The 20,462-nt window shown below is 38.4% G+C and overlaps 1 protein-coding gene across 7 annotated transcripts in view; it reads left to right on the top strand.

Annotated features, from left to right (window-relative positions):
• Nucleotides 1-20,462, top strand: part of SORCS2 (sortilin related VPS10 domain containing receptor 2) — a 549,260-nt gene that overhangs the window by 469,433 nt on the left and 59,365 nt on the right. For all 7 annotated transcript variants that reach the window (XM_057426800.1, XM_057426798.1, XM_057426797.1 and 4 more), the window contains exons 9-12: nt 3,569-3,748; nt 8,612-8,758; nt 10,107-10,209; nt 19,611-19,687. In XM_057426800.1, coding sequence (XP_057282783.1) covers nt 3,569-3,748; nt 8,612-8,758; nt 10,107-10,209; nt 19,611-19,687 — 507 coding nt within the window. The remainder of the gene's footprint in view (nt 1-3,568; nt 3,749-8,611; nt 8,759-10,106; nt 10,210-19,610; nt 19,688-20,462) is intronic.

Here is a 20,462-nt window from a genome sequence, read left to right as displayed (position 1 = left end):
TTTAACTCTTTAGTGACAGTAAATTCTGTGTGGCAATATTTGCTGACATCCCATCTTCATGTGCTTGTCATCTGTTGAACAGTAGGTAGCTGGGCTGAAGGATTGGACTTGGCACGCTGAAGACATGGCCTCTGTATTTGTCAATCAATGTCTTCTTCCTCTTTTTAAATTCATTGTTCCAGGATAAGAATAGTACAAGAGTGACAGGACTTTGCTTTAGCTAGATTTTCAGCAGTCTGTGTCATCCAGGGTTTTGAAAGTTAAATTTAAGAATCAGGAATGAAACTTGCAGTTTTCTTTACTTTGTCAATTAATTTTCCAAGAGGGTTATATCATGACTATGCAGCGGGTGTTGTGCAGGATTATTGTAGGGCTGGTTTGCTTCTCGAGGGAAAAGAAATCATTGTGAAAGGAAAATAGCGGTAAGGCTGAAATGGAAATCTGAAAATGTAAATTCTGAATAGAAGGAAGAAAGTTCAAGACCATGAAGGACAATTTCAGTTGCTAAAACCAGGATCTGTTCTGTTCTTGCCTCAGGAAAAAATTGGCATCCGGCAGTCTGCAGTCTTTCCTGGTAACAGTCACTGCCAAGAGAAAACTAAACTGTCCAACCCCTCTTTCCTTCACCTGAACCCTCCAGAATTAATCTTCCTGTCCTTCTGCACCACACATTTCAGCTCTTTGTGCATCGTTTCCACTGGCTCGGCAGCTCCTACCTCACCCTGAGATAAGAGAACCAAAACTGTTCCCTCCTGACAGCTGTCACCTCTGCCCCCACTGGTGCTTGGGGCAAGGAAAGTGCCATTCACTAGAGTTTTGCGTTTGTTTATGGTACTGTATAAATGTTTTCTTATAAAAGCGTAGCTGGTAATTTTGCTGAAAGCTCTTGGCATCACATTAGAGTAGGGGTTTTATAGAGATTTTCACAGTAAAAGATAACCGTTTCTTTATTTCTTCTTCTGACTTTCTGCTTCATTTCTATCCTTACTTATTCGATAATCAGGGGAAGTTTTCTCATACTGCAAAAGAAGAGATGAATTCAGCATTAGGTGCAGTGTAATGTGGGGCTACCCAGCGTCATGTAGCCCTGGTTTAAAGCAGGCGACGAAGCATTCCATACACTCAAGAGGCTTTTCAAAAAAACGGTTGGGATTGGTTTCTGTGTTTTGTAGACATTTCTGTTAGACCTTCTGCTTATGAGTAATTTTTGAGTAAAAGGAAAGAGCAGCTATTCATGGGATGCTAAACAAATATCTACTTTAGTACATAGTTCAACATGAAAGTCTTTGAAAACAGCGCTGAGCTGTCATTGATAGGAGACAATGACACTAAGGTTCTTTGAGATGTCACGTGTATAAATACTTTATATTTAACTAAATGATTACTTAATAGCCAGCTTTTGTTTATATTACATTTTTTCATCATATTATTTTATTTCTATTGATGTCTTTTTTAAATCTAATGACCTCAGTCACATTGTGCACATTGCCTGAAGTGTGACTACCCTGCTTTGCCAAGTATTCACATATACACTGTTGCTCTCATTTTCTTCAGTCTTAACTGGATTCTCATAGAAATTATTTTATTTCTGTCTTAGAAATCTAAAAAGTTACTTTCTTTTTTTTTCTTTTTTTCTTTTTTGTAAAAAAAAGAACGCTGTTTTTTTCCAAACTCATTTTCTCTTGACATTTTGGTAGCTTTATTTAATATTCATTCCTTTGCCTTAGTTATTTTCTCCTGTAATAAGGTGACAGAACTGGATATAGTGTCATGGTTAAGCACCAAAATCATAAAGAGTTTACAAGTGTAAGTCCCTGTGACTAGATGCCATTTCATGTGTAGTCCCAACAACTGCCTTTAAGCTGCCATATCATATTGCAAACTAATCTTCTTCTGTTTGCTAAGCTTAGTTCAGTGTTCTTACTTCCTGCTTTATTTCTTCTGTTTAATATTAGTGATAAATTGTTTTCCCCAGCTGTGCTTCTTTTTTTTGTCTGAGAAAGAAGTTTGGAGTGAAGAAAAGTGAAAGCAAGCTGCTGCAATATCTGTGCCTGAAACTCTTAAGAAATGAATGCAGAATGTTGATTCTTATGTTATTACTGTTGAATATTTAAGTGGATCTATCTACATAGATAAATTAGCCTTATATACAATAATATACATGAGCTGTGTGCAGGATACGTCCTGCTTCGTATGTGTAACTGCTTAAATTCTATCTGATTCTCTGTTCTGTGTTATGCTTCACCCTGGACAAAATGCTTCTGAAATAATTGTTTATATTGTTTCAGTCTTTCATTGACTCTCATCCAGATCTTGGAAAGCCATTTACTGTTTTTCTTCTTTTTTTTTTTTTTTTTTTACCTTTATTTCAGGAAATCATTCCTCATAAAAGTCAAAGTAGAAAAGCAGATCACAGCTTGTGCACATTCATAATTTTAGAATAATATGAATCATAGAATAGTTAGGGTTGGAAAGGACCTTAAGATCATCAAGTTCCAACCCCCGCTGCCATGGGCAGTGACACCTCACACTAAACCATGTCACCCAAGGCTCTGTCCAACCTGGCCTTGAACACTGCCAGGAATGGAGCGTTCACAACTTCTTTGAGCAACCCATTCCAGTGCCTCACCACCCTCACAGTAAAGAACTTCTTCCTTATACCCAGCCTAAACTTCCCCTGTTTAAGTTTTAACCCATTACCCCTTGTCCTATCACTACAGTCCCTAATGAAGAGTCCCTCTCCAGCATCCCTATAGGCCCCCTTCAGATACTGGAAGGCTGCTATGAGGTCTCCACGCAGCCTTCTCTTCTCCAGGCTGAACAGCCCCAACTCTCTCAGCCTGTCTTCATACGGGAGGTGCTCCAGTCCCCTGATCATCCTCGTGGCCCTTCTCTGGACTGGTTCCAACAGTTCCATGTCCTTTTTATGTTGAGGACACCAGAACTGCACACAATACTCCAGGTGAGGTCTCAGAAGAGCAGAGTAGAGGGGCAGGATCACCTCCTTCGACCTGCTGGTCACGCTCCTTTTGATTTTGGGCTGCAAGCTCACACTGAAGCCGGCTAGTGTTCATTTTCTCATTGACCAGCACCCCCAAGTCCTTCTCCACAGGGCTGCTCTGAATCTCTTCTCTGCCCAACCTGTAGCTGTGCCTGGGATTGCTCCAACCCAGGTGTAGGACCTTGCACTTGTCATGGTTAAACTTCATGAGGTTGGCAACAGCCCACCTCACAAGCGTGTCAAGGTCCCTCTGGATGGCATTCCTTCCCTCCAGGGTATCAGCCGAACCACACAGCTTGGTGTCATCGGCAAACTAAAAGTTATCTAGAATTTTAATCTTCCCCATGGTGTTTTGCGCTTTTATACCCTATAGCCAAAAGGCAGTGACTGACCACCTCAGAGTGGTGGGGTACAGCATGTTGATTAGTATTGAGTTGAGAGATTACTGTTACTGAACTTTCAGATGCATATTTTGTCCCACCATATTAAAATCTCCTGGCCAGCTTATTGATTATAAAATAGAAATGATGCAAAAATTAACAATTTTGTGTCTCATTTTTTCTACAGGATTTACAGATAATCAGTACAGATGAAAACCAGGTGTTTGTGGCTGTTCAGGAGTGGTACCAGACAGACACATACAACCTGTACCAGTCTGACCCGCAAGGTGTTTACTACTCTATCCTTCTGGAGAATGTCCGAAGCACAAAGCAGCCAGAAGAGAATGTCCTGATAGATATTCTGGAGGTAGGTCTTTATCTTTTCCAATGCATGTAGTCCATGTGAAGTTTAAATTATTTTTATTCTGGTTATGAGTATAATTAATTTTACATTAATATATTTTCACAGTTATCTTTCATGTAAAAGGACTTACCAGTAGTTCATTACTACTTACATGTTTCCCTCTTTCTGTGCTAATGTGCTGTGTGCTCTAGGAACTCGATACTTGGTAAGATGTTCCACAGATGTGCAAAACCACAATTAGCTGAGGGTCTTTTTCAAGGTACTGAAAAGTGAAGCTGGCAGCAGAATTTATTATTGAAGCATGAAGTTACACAGCTGCCTGCATAGAGCTTTTTTCCTCTAGGTGACTTAGTGATACACTTCCTGACTTAGAGCAGCACATCTTTTAGCCAGTTGGGTCTTAAAAGGTGATCCTGTGAGCCTTGCACTCCATGTGTCAGCTCTATCAAGTGGAGAACTGACAAAATTAGATACTGAACAGCAAATCCACTTGCTTTCAGTAGGTATCTTGTGCCAACAGCATTTGGTATGAGACAAACTCTCCTGTAAACAAATTTATTTTGGATTTTAACATCAGCGTACTTGGCAAAGTAAAAGACTGAAGAGCATAGTGTTTTGGAAGAGTAGCACAAACTGTTCTCAATTCCATCTGTTGATGATGACATTTAAATGTAATAAGGTGTACATTTCTTCTTGTTCTGTTCTTTCTTGCAGCACATAGGACTGGCCATTATCAGAATATTAAAATAATGGATCTTAGGTCTGACCCAGTTTTTCCACTGTTACACTCTAATCTGCATGGTGTTACTTAATTAAAAAAAAAAATAAAAATCTTTATAAGGGCACCAGATTTCTTTGGATACAAATCATATGCTCACAGAGTTGTTAAATGGCTATAATTAGACTCTTCTTGGTGAGGGATAATGATAGCAATTTTTTCCCCCTTATGTCTTCTATCTTTGTTGATCTTTTTCTTTCCAAATGGCTGTAGTAAACCAAAAAAGGTTTATCATTATCACCGATTATTGTCTGGACTCTACCATTTTATAAATGAGGCTTCCTAATGAGGGAAGCTTTACATTGTGTGTAGCCTCATTCCCACAAGGTGATTTATTGAGAGCATTAGTTTGCATCTCTTTGCTCCTGGTCACTCCTGCATGATACAAAGCTAAAAGGTAGTCAGGTACAATTTCTACTCCCTATGTCACATGTACCACATAATTTCAAGTAAGTTTGTACAGAGATGCCACCTCTGGCTGTCCTTTTGTCTGCAAAAATTTTTCACTTAATTCAGTTTCACTGGTGATTTCAGAATGTCATAGTCTTACTGAGGGCATATTTGATAATGCACAAGAGAGGGAGATATCCTAGATTATTGTGTGTGCTGGATTAATATGTACAGTTGCATTAAAAAGTAAATGTGCACATGATAATTGAAAGACAGTACACATGGAGCCATACAATTAAATTTTTAAAGCTAGGTTTGGAACAGATTTGCATTATAGGAGAGCCCTTATTTTCGCTTACAATAAGAAAGCCTACAGCTTTCTTTAGATAGCTTATACAATAAACAATTAGCATTCATCTTCTTTACTAGGATGTGATCAAGTACTCATGTACAAGTAATGTATGGGTTGTTTGCACAGTACAAAATAGCTAATAAATATAACACATATTGCAGTTCTTGATGGGGTGTTTTTTTGGTCTAGTCTAGGTTTTCTCTCTGGGCATTTTAATGCAAGTATCCCCTCTTGGGAAGAGGAATCTTTAGTGCAGCACAAAGACAACAACAGTCCTCAATAGCTGACAATTTCTCATTCCAGCAGTGCATAATTCTACTTAAAATTTGTGCTGTTTGCCTTTGTTATCTTCTGCTGACCTCAGTCATTTATGTATACACCTGCCACAAAAATCTTCTAGAGTTTTCTACCGGTCTGCATTAATTTTCTTTTACGTGCTTTATCTTTTTTATATCGTATTTCTTTTCATGTTGTGCGTGTGAAAGAGGAGTAATTCACATATACTTGTTCAAACAAGGAAAGAAAAAGAAAGGAGAAGTATTAAGTGGCTGTTCAAAAGGAGCATGTCCTTGAAATTTTATCAAGTGATGCCACAGTAAGCCAGTCACAAATTCGATATAGGCATATTTACAAAATGGGCATACTAATGTAGTTCTTCTAGACTGGATCTTGCTGTGACTCCTCATATAGATAAGAGCTACGCAAGTCACAGTACACATTATTCATGCTTTATTTCCCAAACAACAAATCGTATACATTTACATTTTAATCACAAGCTTATAATGTGTAGCACTGTTTTTTGTCTTTCAGTAACTGCTTCTGGTAAACGCTGTTGGAACATCTGAACTGTGCTTCTTGCTACCAATAACATAGAATGTTGTTTGGCTGTAAGCTAAATAATGTAACAGTACGGCAATTAATGTGTCATAAATTACATAGTCATGGCAGAAAATCTGTTTAGAAGATAGGTTTGTAAGGTGCAAAGTGCTTTTTTAAGAGTACTAGGGAAGACATAACACCTGAACTGTTGTGGAAAATAGGTGCTCTGAGAAATAATCCAAAAATCCAAAGAAAATCCAAAGAAAAACACTTTTGAATTTCCTCATGTTTATCTGTCTTGGGCAGCTACTGGACTGTTCATCTGAGTAACTGAATGCTCCACAGGGTTGAAATGTCTTCATTTCCATAGCAACTTATTATTAATGTCACTCTTTTTCCCTTCTTGGTAGAAAGATTAAAATCTCCCAATTTTAGATTAGGGAACTAAGTCAAGGAGGAGAAAGTACAGAAGCATTTGGGTGCCTCAACATCACAGCTGAATCCAGAAGGTAGATATGGCATACAGCATTTACAGAAAGAGTCAGGCATGTATGTATGTCAGTCACAGGACAAATAACAGAAAATCCTACAGAGGCGGTGGAATATTTTAAAGCTGCCGTTTTTTACACACCATAATTTTATGGTAGTTAGATTTTTAGGCTAGTGCACCACTCCAAAAATTCTGAACTTGCTCTGTGGATAGATGCCTGAAACTTTTGTACTATTTCAAGCATTTCATTCAAAATACAACTGCTGAAGTGCCGATTGGCTTTTATCTTATAGAGCAGCAGTGAGAGAAATTAAATGAGATATTGGAAGAAATTTTTTCATAAGCTTTCTGTGTCTGATAGATTCAAACATTTATGTCCCATATTGTAGAGAGGAAAGGTTATCCTAGTGCTTGGTTAGCTGGGAGTGGGAATGGAGAAAAAATTGAGCCTGACTCCCATTTGATGATTATATGAAATATTCATTAAACAAGAATGAGAGGAAAAAAAAGAGAGGAAACAAAAGTATTCATGATGCAGCACTGTTTTTGCCATCCACGAATGAAGATGGAAACCTCAGTTGTAGTCCCTGATCTAATTATTGCTTAAATATTTAATGTTGTGTTCACTGGAAGGAAGATGCACAGAAATTGAACCCCAAGTCTACACCCCCACATAAATGTTTGAACTGCCAAGCTCTTCAGTCATATTCATGGCTATGCCATCTCTGGAAGGTACAATACGTAATAAAGCCCTAGCAAGATGAAAATGCTTTGAAAATAAAGAAAGCAAGTTCCTCATTTCTTCCCTCCTCTTCCTTTTCTCACCTGCACTGCAAAGCAGTTGATTTTTATAGTGTGTTTGACTTGGAGGTGATTCTGAGCTTCCTGAACCCTGGATAAATAAGCCAACCGCACATGCATGTGGTTTAAGGAAGGAAGTGCTCATGAGAGTGTGGGGTATTAAAATGTCTATACAGAACTTAGTTAGCTAACATTATATTTCCAAGTTCAAGGCTGTTACCATAACCAGCAGAACATTTTTATTCTCTGTAGATTTGGGTCAGGTGCTTAGGAAAAAAGGTATCTTTATAAACAATAGTTATTGTATCTGTAGTATGCTGGAAGGGATGCCTTCTCTTCAACCTAAATGCAAACTTTTGCAAATGAATGTCAAAGGGAGTTAATAACAGGTAGTTGGAAGAAAAGGGAATGGTAAGTATTTAAAATACAAAATAAAAAGTAAGTACAGGAATGAATCACATCAGCAAGAGGCAAGTATTTCTGATCATGCAAAGAGCTGGCTCTCTTGTGCATTTATTTGTAATGAATGCATCAGTTTGACTACATGTCAACACATTAGCAGGTTAGAGAGCTGTACTGTGTTGGAAGTGGTGTATGTGTTGATATGCATTGTCAAGTTATTTCTCAAAAATCCCAGAAGCCTCATAAATAATTGCAAGGGAAACAAGAGCACTCTTAAGGAAACCTTTAGATTTAATCCAAGATCTCATCTCATGCCATTAGGTGAAATTTTAACACAAAATAACTTCTTATGGCTAGAGCTAAGCATACTAAGGTGCGATTACTGCAACTTGCAACAATTAGAAAACTAGTTGTAATAGTTTTCTAATGGGATTGTTTTGAAATAAAATAACTAAGTTTGCCCAAGGGAAGAGAGACACTGTAAACCTTTTTCTTTTTCCCCAGAGGTTAAACAAGTGAAGGGAAGCTAAACGTGTAAACTACATGTAATTTGATCAGCCTTCTGACACTGAATGAACTGTGTATCCTTTTGAAATCCATATAGAAATAAAAATCAGTTAGTAATTTTCCTCCTCTTCCCCCTTTCTCACTTTCCTCTTATCCTTTTGTCCTATTTTTTTTTAAGGTACCATTCACTTTCCGAGTGGAGAACCTACCTGATGTACACAGTCCAGAGCCACAAAAGAGCAGTAATGAGGGATAATCCTTGTAAAAAAAAATGTGTATGTGCCGGTCATTAGCTCGCGCTCTCTCTCTCTCTCTCGTGTGCTTCAGGTCAGAGGTGTAAAAGGAGTCTTTTTGGCCAACCAGAAAATTGATGGGAAAGTTACAACTCTGATAACCTACAACAAAGGCCGTGACTGGGATTTTCTAAACCCTCCAGACATCGATATGAATGGCAAGCCGACAAACTGCAAACCTGTAAGTGGCTCTTTTTACCCGTCCTTTCTTTAAAGTGCACAAGGATTATTTGTATACGTGCAGTAGTTCCAACAGTCTGACAGCTTTGTGCTGTTTACAAAATACCAGGCAAATCTACTTGCATTGCATAAGCTGTGGTTTCACAAGTGATTAGCCCAGCCATCTTGTAGAGTGAATAGTCAGGACTCTGTTGCACTGCATTTTGTATTTTAGATCACTTTGACACAAAGAGGACATTTTTTCTTGTGCCTCAACCACACAACCCAGTTCAGAATAATCATGACAACAGTCATTTGTGCCTGGAGATAAGGGGCAGATCATCTGGATATAAGAAGCTTACCAACACCTTTTCTCTTTTCATCTTTCTTTCATATTTTTGTTTCATCTTAAACTAAGGTAACCCCTTGGCTCCAGCTAAAAGGGAACTTGTGACAGTTGCTTGGAAATAACAACACAGTTAACTGCATGAAAAAGTCTTTTTGTAAGATGATTTTATTTCAGTTGTGCAGCTACCTATAACATTTTGTTATTTGTGAGACTATAGTGAAAACCTTGTCTTTTTCTCACCAATTCTCTCTTCCTGGAGACTCCCAAGCTCTGCATTGCCGGGTGAAATAAATGCTTTTAGTCCTGCCACTGCCAGAGCTCTGCTTTGATCCCCCTGCACATAGCAGAAGTGGATGGTTGGAGCTGCTGGCTGCCTTTTGAAGAGTTCAGGACTGTGCTACATGGTTCAAGCCTGCAGGGCCTGATCCAGAATGCTCTGAGATGAATGGAAAAATCGCAGTGGCAGCAGCTTGCAGGCAGTGCTGGCAGCCCACTCCTGGTCAGATTGCTGCGAGCAATATGACCTTTGAGTGCCACTGCATGAAGAGCAAGAAGCAGTAATTTGCTTAACAGGGAGAGATGATGGGGTGTGTCCAGAAGTCTTCATGCTATTTTTCATACCACTTTTTTTCTAGGAAAAAAAGAAAATTTCAGTACAAACAGTTGGTTTTAATCATCATTTACCAATTGCCTGGAACCAACAAACACGCAATACTTGTTGCTGTTGGTTAACATTTTTAAGCAATTATTCTGTCAGAAGGGGTTTTTATACAATAATTTCATCCTGACTTATTTGAGTTTGGAAATCTTTTTGTTGAGACAGTGGCACACTACGCAGACATCACCAGAGATTCTCATGAGAAAGCTAAGGCTGATATTTCAGACTGGGATGGGAAACAGCTATTCTCTTTCTCTATGAAGACAAGTTTGCTGAAACTGCTCTCTGAATGGGCTTTCATTACTGTAGGAGCATAATTGTTACACATCATTTTTAACACCTGTTTTCTTCTTCCCCCAAAAGCCTGACTGCTACCTTCACCTCCATCTCCGCTGGGCAGATAATCCCTATGTATCAGGAACAGTGCACACGAAGGACACTGCACCAGGGCTCATAATGGGGGCAGGTAAATGCAAGACATTATTTTTAACGATCTGAGATGTAGCAGTGGTTCTTTGTAGATCTAGTCTTTTGGCTTATAACAGTACCTTGCTATAAACATTGCTGAAATAAGGCTTTCCCTGCAGAATAATCCTGTATGGAATCTTCATGGGATCTTCCAGTATCTGAAGGGGGCCTCCAAGGATGCCAGAGAGGGACTCTTCATTAGGGACTGCAGTGACAGGACAAGGGGCAATGGGTTCATACTTAACTGGGAGATGTAGTTTGGATATAAGGAAGACGTTCTTTACTATGAGGATGGTGAGGCACTGGAACAGGTTGTCCAAGGAAGCTGTGAAGGCTTCATGCCTGGAAGTGTTCATTGCCAGGTTGGATGGGGCTTTGACCAACCTAGTCTAGTCAGAGGTGTCCCTGCCTGTTGCAGAGGGATTGGCAAAACGTGATCTCAAGGTCCCTTCCGAGCCAAGCCATTCTATGACTCTATCTCTTAATCAAACAATATAATAAAAGTTGATTGAAGTCTGAGAACTATGTCTTCTATGACAAATCTGTAACAGTCATCTGGATACATTATGCTTCTCTGCTGTGTAGTATCTCCTTCCCCACTAGTGGTGGTAAGTAGTAGTAATGGTGGCGGAAGGACTTTGTGTGCATTGCAGGGTTTTTTTTTCCTCTGGAAGCAGGGCCTCCAGCAGCATGAATAGCCCAGCAAATCCAATAAACTGATTTAATGGTGGTCAGGCCTTTTTAATTTAAGCCTAGATACAGATAATTTGTCTTATAATTTTTATTAATTCCTTTCTGGCGAAAGAGAGATGACATAAAAGAGGCAAACGTGTCTCTGTTAGGAGCAATGCTGGTTGTGGCGTCTCCATTATAACATACATATGGATGAAGCCATGGTACTGTGAAGTGGCATTTAATAAAAGAAATTCCACTGCAGTGTTGACTACTCATCAAGAAAAATATTCACATAACTCTTTTTTACTGTGTACCCTTGTGATTCAGCTGTTCATTTAATTTTCTGTTTCGTTTCAAAATTATTGAAATCTTAACTGTTCTAAGAGCCTTTTTAAAATTGCAGTATTTTATTCTTATGTGATGGATTATGTTTAGGTGAAGTACACACCATGTACTGCTTCTGTTTTCATAAAAATATATCTGTTTTTAATCAATAATGGTTTCTGCCTTACCTTACACTAGTCTCTTATAAATGGCTTACTAAATTGAAAATTTCCTGAGAATGTAAAGGTGGGTATATTTGATGTTTAAAGAGAATGACAGCTGCCATTACTTCAATATGACTGAAGATTTCAGGCTTCCCCCTAGTTTATGTGTAGCTTAAAGTATTTTACTGGAGGCAGACCTCCCTAGTGAAAAGCTGCTATGTTTTTATTGACATGAACAAGACTAAGAATTTATGCAATGCCCTTGTAGATACATTTCTATTAGGTATTTAATTTATGAATTTCAGTATTAAAAAAATTACTCCAATCTTGGGATTGTTCTTATTACATAAATTTACTCCTAATGTAGGTTCTTAATTTTGGCCTAATCATATTGTATCAGAATGTCTTCTAGTAGCAAATTAAGCAGTGAGGTTTAATTAATTAGTCCATTACTTCTATTTCATTTTTCTCTCTCTTTGCATTATAATCTGCTATCAGTGGTGAATTGATATTCATTGAGATGTTGGGTTATTTTCCTTTGGTGTGGAGTTTTGTGGAGGTTTTTTAAGCATACTGTTCTGTGAGACTATATTAGGAATGGCAGGTTGGAGAAGAGTATTTTTCCCTCAATTCCTGCCTATAATGGGGTTAGATTTTATCACTGTGACATATTCATACCATGCCAAGTGCATAAACTTGTTGACTGGTTTCCTCAACATGAACATGAGGGAGTCTTTCTGATGAAATCTAGATATCACTAAAAACTGAACTGTATTTTAAATCTGACTTGATTGTGGAGCATCCTATAATGTAATGGATGTGAAAGAAAGGCACCCTCACTCCTAGGTTGCTAAAAATCTGGTAGGGTTGGCATTAAAGTGGGAAAAGCTTGCCCGAGATTAGTTCAGTACGTCCTTTCTCTGGTAGAAGGTCATATGGTTGCAAACACAGCCAAGGGACTTACTTTGGACTCTTGAACATATTGAAGAGCAGTTGCATCTCCTTGCCAGCAGATGACCTGAATCAACTCTGATTTTGACTTAGTTTACATTATTTGGATGCTCGGGTGATCTGGATTCAGTGTATATGTTCAGTCTTATCTGGCAAACCTGATATCCTTGTAAACTTACACATCTTATCAGGTATACTTTACATACAGTGAGCTTCAATTTCTTCTGGCCTGCTCCTTGAAACTGATAATGCTATGCAAATCAACAGACATACTAGGTTCTTTACCCAAAAAGAAATCAGATTATTTGGGCCACATCACACACTGCTGGAATTTTACTGTTATATTTAGGGAGAGCACATCTTGAAATGACAAGATGACAAAGATTGGTGAATGTCGTTTGATCACACTATGTCTAGGAGCCATCAGAGCCTTGTGCTATGAAAAACAGAAATATGCATTCTGAGGGTGAACTACATATTTGCCAACAGAGAGAGGGAAATAAACTCTGGCAAAATACTGTACAGCAATCGTATTAATAGGAACATGTACAATTCTGATCATCAATTTTCAGGACCAGTGAGTAGGTGCTAAGAAGGACTACTTGGAAGTTAATGGAAATAACAAATATTTATAAGAGGAACCCCATTAACTGAGAAGAGTAAAGGACAATACAGAATGTGATTTTTTTTTTAACTTGAAAGTGTAACCATGAGATAGAAATAAGTGATGTAAACAAGTGGAAAAGAACTAGAAACTAGAAATCAGTTTCTAAACATAAGAGCCATGAAGTTCATCCTCTCAATGAAAGCACTGTGGCTATCAGTCAAAAAGCAGAAACCCCTCCCACCCAAGCAAACAAACAACTCTTGGACATGGAGTTTAGCCACTTTATAGGAAGCTTACGCAACACAGCTGCTCGTGGTAATGGAAAACCTGGCCTGTGACTTGAGGACAGTTTTGATGCTGTGCTTGAAAATCGAATCACAGAGACTACTGAGTATTGTTTTAATTTAAAAAATAGTTAAATGGGTCACAGCATGAATGCCTAGAGGATATGAGAAAAATGCAATAATAGAATTTTAACATTGCATCTTTTAAAACTCATGTTTACAAATAAAATTTCCACTCTATTAAAGTTGCATAAATAGTTCCAAGGAATGCATATTTTTAGCTTATGTATATATAAATTGTGCAGACAGAATATTAAATTTTATAGCTGCATATTAAAGTGCTCTTTTAAATAACTGTTTTGCTCCCTTTAAGAAATGTAATAGGATTTTGCATTTATATTTGATTTTTGTACATTTTAATCTTGGCAACAGCTTCTATTTCTCACAGCGTCAGCTATGAAATGTGTGTCAATTGATGTGCAAATTTTTACTATAAACTTGTGAAGGACTTTTCTATGCAAAATACTTAGAGAAGTGTAGATTTTTCAGGTGCTAGTTTACAATAATTGTCTGCTTAGCTTCCAATCCAGATGGCAAATCAAGCAAGCAGTAAATTCTGCACACTCACACAAATTGAGGGAGTGCTGGGAAAGTTCAGTTTCTTTTTTGTTATATCAGGCTGAAATACATTGTGATAAATTTCTATGATTTTTCACAAAAGTAACATTCCAGGATGCCACTGTTAAAAGGGTGAGGGATCAGGGAGATGATTTCCTAGTGCATTCTGGAGTGAAGATCCTGCAGTTCCCTTAGGTTTTTCTCATGTCAGCATGTTCCCCCATTCTGATGGTGTGAATCACATCTTCAGCTTGCCAGGCAAAAAATGTCTATCCTGGGACATTTAAACGCAAATTGGTTGTATGTTTGTTCTACACTGTGACTACAAGTTTACAGATCATGAAATTTTAGCTTATTGTGCATTGACTGAAGGGGTGTTATGACTGCATTAATTAAGAGTAATCTAGCCAAGGCAGATCTCTGTCTTTGGAGTAGATTTCTGCTTGTATGCTAAATTTAAGTGGCTGGAAAAGATTTTCTGTATTAGAAGGACTATCGATCATCGAAGTGTTGCATACGGGGATTGTTTCTTCTCACAGTAAGCATATCTAAAATCATGTATAAAAACATGGGTAAATGCAATGATAAGTAGTGCTTAAAACATGTAAATTAATAATCAATTGTAAATTAATCTCCCATATTTGTGTGCACCCAAAATGCCTGAGCAAAGACAATCTTTTAATTGCTCTTGAGATCTGTATGTGTTTTTCACAGCTGCACCACCTTTCAAGAGGGCTTGGCTGGCCACCAGTTGTTACCAAATACATTGCTTTCTTTCCCATCCCTGTGCTACCAACTGCTAAGATGGCATGTGCAAAGTTGCAGATAACTTGGAAGAAATATGTTGAACAATAATTAGTACCCCAGTATTCCAGTTTTTGGGACTGCTACATTTGCAGGGATGGAACGTGGGATTTTACCCAGTTACTTTGAAATTAGCCTTTATTCAGGACAAGTAAAAAAAGCAAAAGAGCATTTTATATATCCTAGAGCATGGTTGGAAAAGGTTTATAAGAATGTAAGCAACAGAAATGAAAAATGACTGTGCTTAATCAAGAAGTCCAAAGTGCAGGCCAAAATGTTTCCTTTTGTTTCTTAAATTGAAGAAAGAAGGTGTCAGAATGTAACATGCAGAGTCAGATTGGCTCAGGCCAGGAATCCATCTAGCAGAGTGTCCTGGCTTTGTTTATGACAAAAGCCTTTAGGGGAAGTGTTTAAGAATAATTCATGATTCTCCAGGTCATGCTTTGGGAGAAGGCACATGTGAGACTGTAGGCAGCACCAGGTTTACTTCTTCTACCCTATGCAGCTCAACTAAAGTATCATACCTTGGCCTTCTATCCTCAGACACATCCGTCATGACCAGGGGCATGCTGCATGCATCCTCAGTTTCATGACATGAAAACGCCATTTTCATGACCTATAACATAACTCTCATATCAGATAATTTGAACTGGGGATTTGGGAGGAGCCTCACAAAAATACATCTTATGGCCATGGCAGCACTACCTGAGGAGAGCTGGGGCTGAGTGCTATGTATTGCGAACACGATGGGGTCATGCCACCAGACCTCAACTGCAGACAGTCTGTGGCCTTCCCTTATTTCATATACATGTGGTGTTTGCAAATAATGCCATCCTTTTATACCGTACAAGGTATGAACCTCTAACGATGCCTTTAACAACAAAATAGTTAAAATTGGATGACAAAGCAAAGCTGAAGCACACGCAGCAATTGAAGGGTCTTCTCTCCTGTTCCTCTCATTTAGCTACAAAAGATTATAAAATAACATAAGGCAAACCTGAGAAGCTTCTGTATTACAAACAAAACTTCTTGAAACTAGATAGCAAGAGACTGCGTCATGTGTTGGAGGAGTTTCAGGCCATTTAGATCAAAAGTGATGTGAAAATGATACCATTTATAGTTTTGGCTAATGCAGCCTTGTCATGGTTTAACCCCAGCCGTCAACTAAGCATCACACAGCATCACTCACTTCCCCCTGCAGTGGGGTGTGGGGAAGGGTAAAAGTGAGAAAACTGTGGGTTGAAATAAGAACAGTTTAATAATTGAAATAAAGCAATAATAATAACAAATGTAATTAAAAGGAAAATAACAGAGACAAATAAAACCTAGGAATGACAAGTGATGCAAATGAAAACAATTGCTCAACACCAAGCAACCACCGCCCATTCAGTCTCCCAGCAGTGCCCCCCCCGCCTGTCAATTTCCTCCCCAGCTTTATATGCTGAGCATGACACCATATGGTATGGGATATCCCTTTGGTCAGTTGGGCTCAGCTGTCCTAGCTGTGTCCCCTCCCAGCTTCTTGTGCACCCCCAGCCTGCTCTCTGGGGAGGTGTGTGAAGAACAGAAAAGGCCTTGGCTCTGTGTAAGCACTGCTCAGCAGTAATGAAAACATCCCTGAGTTATCCACACTCTTTCCAGCACAAACCCCAAACTTAGTCCCTATTAGCTACTATGAAGAAAATTATCTTTACCCCAGCCAAAACCAGCACAAGCCTCCAGTTGATTACCCATTCCAGATGCAGTAACATTTTCAGGCTGAATTTGGATTGCTTTCAGTGTATTAGGTTGCCTTTACTTCTTACAGCAGATGGATTCTGAGATCTAACACAGACCCACTAAAGTGATAGAAAAGTTTCCATGTTGTAGTGGCACACCTGAGGAGTTATAGCAGATCTTTACAGCTGTAATAAGAAGCACAGATTTTGGTGTGATTCACCAGGCAAAGAACACACTGATGTTTGTGGGTGTGCAGTACAGTTCGAGCACTTCAGCACATGCTGGGAATGGTACTTGCACACCGTAAATGTTGGCTTCTAGGTTTGGGATTGAGCATAATTTAGCTGTTTCTCATTTTCTGTATCAGTTGATAATGGTGTCAGTTATGCATGTGTTGGCTGCCACACTGACCACAAGTACGGTTCATAATTCTCAGTTAGGGCACAGAAACTTTCAGGCTGTCTCAGCTCTGAGTGCTTCTGTGACTTTGCAGTTGTTTGCAATGTTAATAATGTCAGGATTGTTTGCATTTCATTTGATGTGAATTGGAGCTGTTGTAAAGGGGTTTATGGTGTGCTATTACATGTGCTCTGTTTAGCTAGTTGGCTTAATCCAGTAACATGACACACTGCAAGGTAGCTAGAGGCTAAAGTTACGTGCTTTGTTTTAAATCTCAAAAAGAACAGAATGTCCCAAATCTTTGAAGTTATTTTTATTAGAAAATAAAAAATAAAGTATAAACAATATAACTCTTTAAACAGAAAAAACCTCATAACTCTTGTGTGACACATGTTGAATAGGAAGGTTTGCAAATAAAACTGTGATGAGTCTGTTAAGTTCTTTGAAGGCTTAGTTTTATTCTGGTTCTACTTTTTCAGTGTAACTGATTTTACAAATATCCTTGGCTTAACAAACTTAGTCATACAGCCCTATGTGTTCCTATGGAAATCTCAGTCTGCCTGTTACCTCTTGAGATTTGGCTGTGTGGTTGCTTCCCACTGCAACTAGCCTCTGTCCTTTGCAGGAACCTCCCTGTCTCCTTTGGTGGTACAGATTTCCTTCTCGCTGCCTCACCTGCTTTTTTATTTTCAATCCACCGATGCTCTTTTTTCAGCAAGATGTTGTCTGTAGTACCCTCATAGCAAACTGCAACTTGAAAGGTTTTATTCTCTCACACAGAAAGGGGTTTCTTATGTGCTTGAAGCCGTTTTCACAAAGTTTGTAAAACTATGTAATATAATAGGGTCTCCTTCAGAATCTGGTAATGGAAATTATAGCCTATATTAAGGCATGGAACACTGTCAGCAAGCAGAAGATCCTCCATGCACCCCTTCTGGGTTTTCATCCTTCACTTGGGGATGGACTACTTTCAAAAGCCAGGTACTTTTCCCCAAGGCAGTACACCAGCCTTTGTGCCAAGTTTTTCAGTTCTGTTTTTTTGGAAAGAATGGCATTTCTCTGTAGTTATAACTGAGTCCACCAACTCCTTTTGCTGACTTACCAAGAAAAGGCAATAAAGGTAAAACCAAAACTAGAAGTCATGTCTGCCTTGTTACAGAGCTGCAATTATAAGCCTGTTGCTAATATCTTTTAGTCATTACCATATCAACTGGATATAATAGGCTTTCTAATGAAGTACAAGTTGATGCTGTTTAGTTTTGAGACCAGTCCTCCATTAGCTATGGCAATTTACCACTGCACTTTTAAAAGTGCAAATCCATAGCAATTCTCAGAATAAAGGCCTTTTCATGCAAGTAGATTTCAGTAAGCGGTGAAAAGAGGTAGAATAAACAGCATTTATCCAGGAGCAGAACTAACTATGCCTTCCTGAAAGGTATCTGTATAAAGAAGGGCGTTGACTGAGAGCAATGCTTCATATTCTAAAAAGCAAATATGTATTCCTGTTCTTAGCTAGCCCAAAGAAAAAGTTCTATGAGTAACTGGAGAAACCTATACCAGTAAAGGTTGTAGAGAGGGAAATAAGAATAGCAAAATAATAGCTAAATTATTTGATAAATGAGGGAGCATGAAGTGTTCTGAAAGTTGAAGACCCAGTAAGGGGCAGTGGCATCTTCTGAAATGTTAGGTATAGCTGAAAGAAACAAACTGACTCCTGTTAGTTGCATCATTCAAAATAAATATCCTAATCCTGTCTAGGCTATATTTAGGGTTAAAAAATGTAGAGTTATACCATTAAACAGTAGAGCACATGCAATCTGGATGGTCCAAATAGAGCATGTATTTTGGGCCGTGTCACTGTCATTCTCCTCATGAACCTTTCAGCACTAGTGAGTACACCCTGAACAAGGAGATCTGTTTTGGTGGTTGAAACCAGCTATTTATGTAACACAGCAGTGAAATTTCATATTGCTATCCTAATCTCAAGTGGTTTTCTTTCCTTGTCTCTTCTGCTTAAGAGGATCTGATCTTTTATCTTATTTCTACTGTATAAACATGCAAACCATATATTTAAGTCAAAATCCCCTGGAGGGTATCATTTACAAGGAATATTGTGCTATGATTGCTTCTCCCCTAGAACGCTGTACACTACCTGGTGGTTTAATAGTTTGCTGTTTGAAATACCACTTGTTAAAAGATGGAGGTCTCAGGTGGATCTCAATTTGGGGTTGCACCTACTAAAATCAGCTTCCACAGGTTTGTTTTAACACTTCTGTTTGCTTTGCAGCAATCTGCTGCTCCTCAGTGCTTTTTATCAAAATATTCACTAGCTTCCTGTTAATATTTAGGTAAATCAAGTAATTCTCCTTTATATTCTTTTACATTTACATACTTATTTAACCCCTCCCCAGGCCCTCTTTTCAGTGTTATTTCTCCAGATTGTAGATTTTGCTACCCCTTTGCTACCACTTGCAGATAAAATATTCTTTATTTTAACAATTGAAGTTCAAATTTAATAATTTTACAGAATGCGATTAAGGTTCAGGCATGGCTTCTGCATTTGTGGACGTTTCAGACATGCATCTTAAATACGTGTTCTTTCAACATAATTTTTCAGTGTGCAGCAGCACAACTAAAGTCTCGCTTTGGCCTTTGTGTTTCAGCATTAGAATTAAGCCTGTAAAATAAGTTAAAAATGTACCTATATTTTTAAAAGGCTGTATCTAGTGCTACCAGAAATGATGTAAGCCTGCTGATCATCTGAGTTTAGTTCTTGCTCTGACCTGGAATCTTCTCACTCCAGTCTCTCTTGCTCTTGTGGATACAACTCTTCTTTCCTCCTGTTTTGTGACAGGTAACCTGGGCTCCCAGCTGGTTGAGTATAAAGAAGAAATGTACATAACGTCTGACTGCGGGAACACGTGGCGTCAGGTAGGAAACAGAAACCATCAAAGACACCTGGAAGTAATTGTAATGTACCAAATGTGATGAATTTTGTAATGCTTACTTAATGCGTATATACTCATTCTTTTGAGGAAGGTGACTATTATTATCCCCATTTTGCTTGGAACCTGGGAGAGATTAAGAAGATGATTTGCAAAGACTCAAATTGGTTGGGCTGCAGGTTCTGCTGAAATTCAAGTATTTTGGTCTCTTTAAAGATCTTTTACCTAAAAAAAATAAATAAAGTCTGCTTAGGTTTTTAATAATGTAAGTAATCTTATGCTAATAATGAAGTGGACTTGGGCTAAGTCTTGCAGTAAAAATATTCCAAGCTAAAAGGCACGGTTTAGGTATAAAGTATGTAAACTGGTGTTTAAGCTTAAACTTTGCTCTTCAATGAAACTCAGAAAATGAAAAAAGATTTAAAAAAATAAATAAAAAAAAAAAAAAATTAAAAAAACCAACCCAAAAGCCTTTGAATATCTTTTAGTATGATTTAAACAATTCTGGAACTACAACTGCCAAAGTATGAAAAATACAAGTCATACTACATGACTGTAATGCCGTTTGAATTCTGGATGTCCTTTGCTTCCAATGTCTAGTGTCAATTTAAGCCTTGCACCTTTATTATGTACTTTTGACTCAATTGCTCTATCTCAGTGTGGTGGATCAACCCTGGCTGGAAGCTGGGTGCCCAGCAAAGCCGCTCTATCACTCCTCAATTGGACAGTGGGGAGGAAATACAGTGAAAGGCTCATGGGTT

Source organism: Pezoporus wallicus, unplaced genomic scaffold, assembly GCF_028554395.1.
Source record: "Pezoporus wallicus isolate ANWC-B61680 ecotype Strahan unplaced genomic scaffold, APGP_CSIRO_Pwel_v1 scaffold_13239, whole genome shotgun sequence".
NCBI lineage: Eukaryota > Metazoa > Chordata > Aves > Psittaciformes > Psittacidae > Pezoporus > Pezoporus wallicus.
Note: the sequence above shows the minus strand (reverse complement) of the source record. Positions and strands in the feature narration are given on the sequence as shown.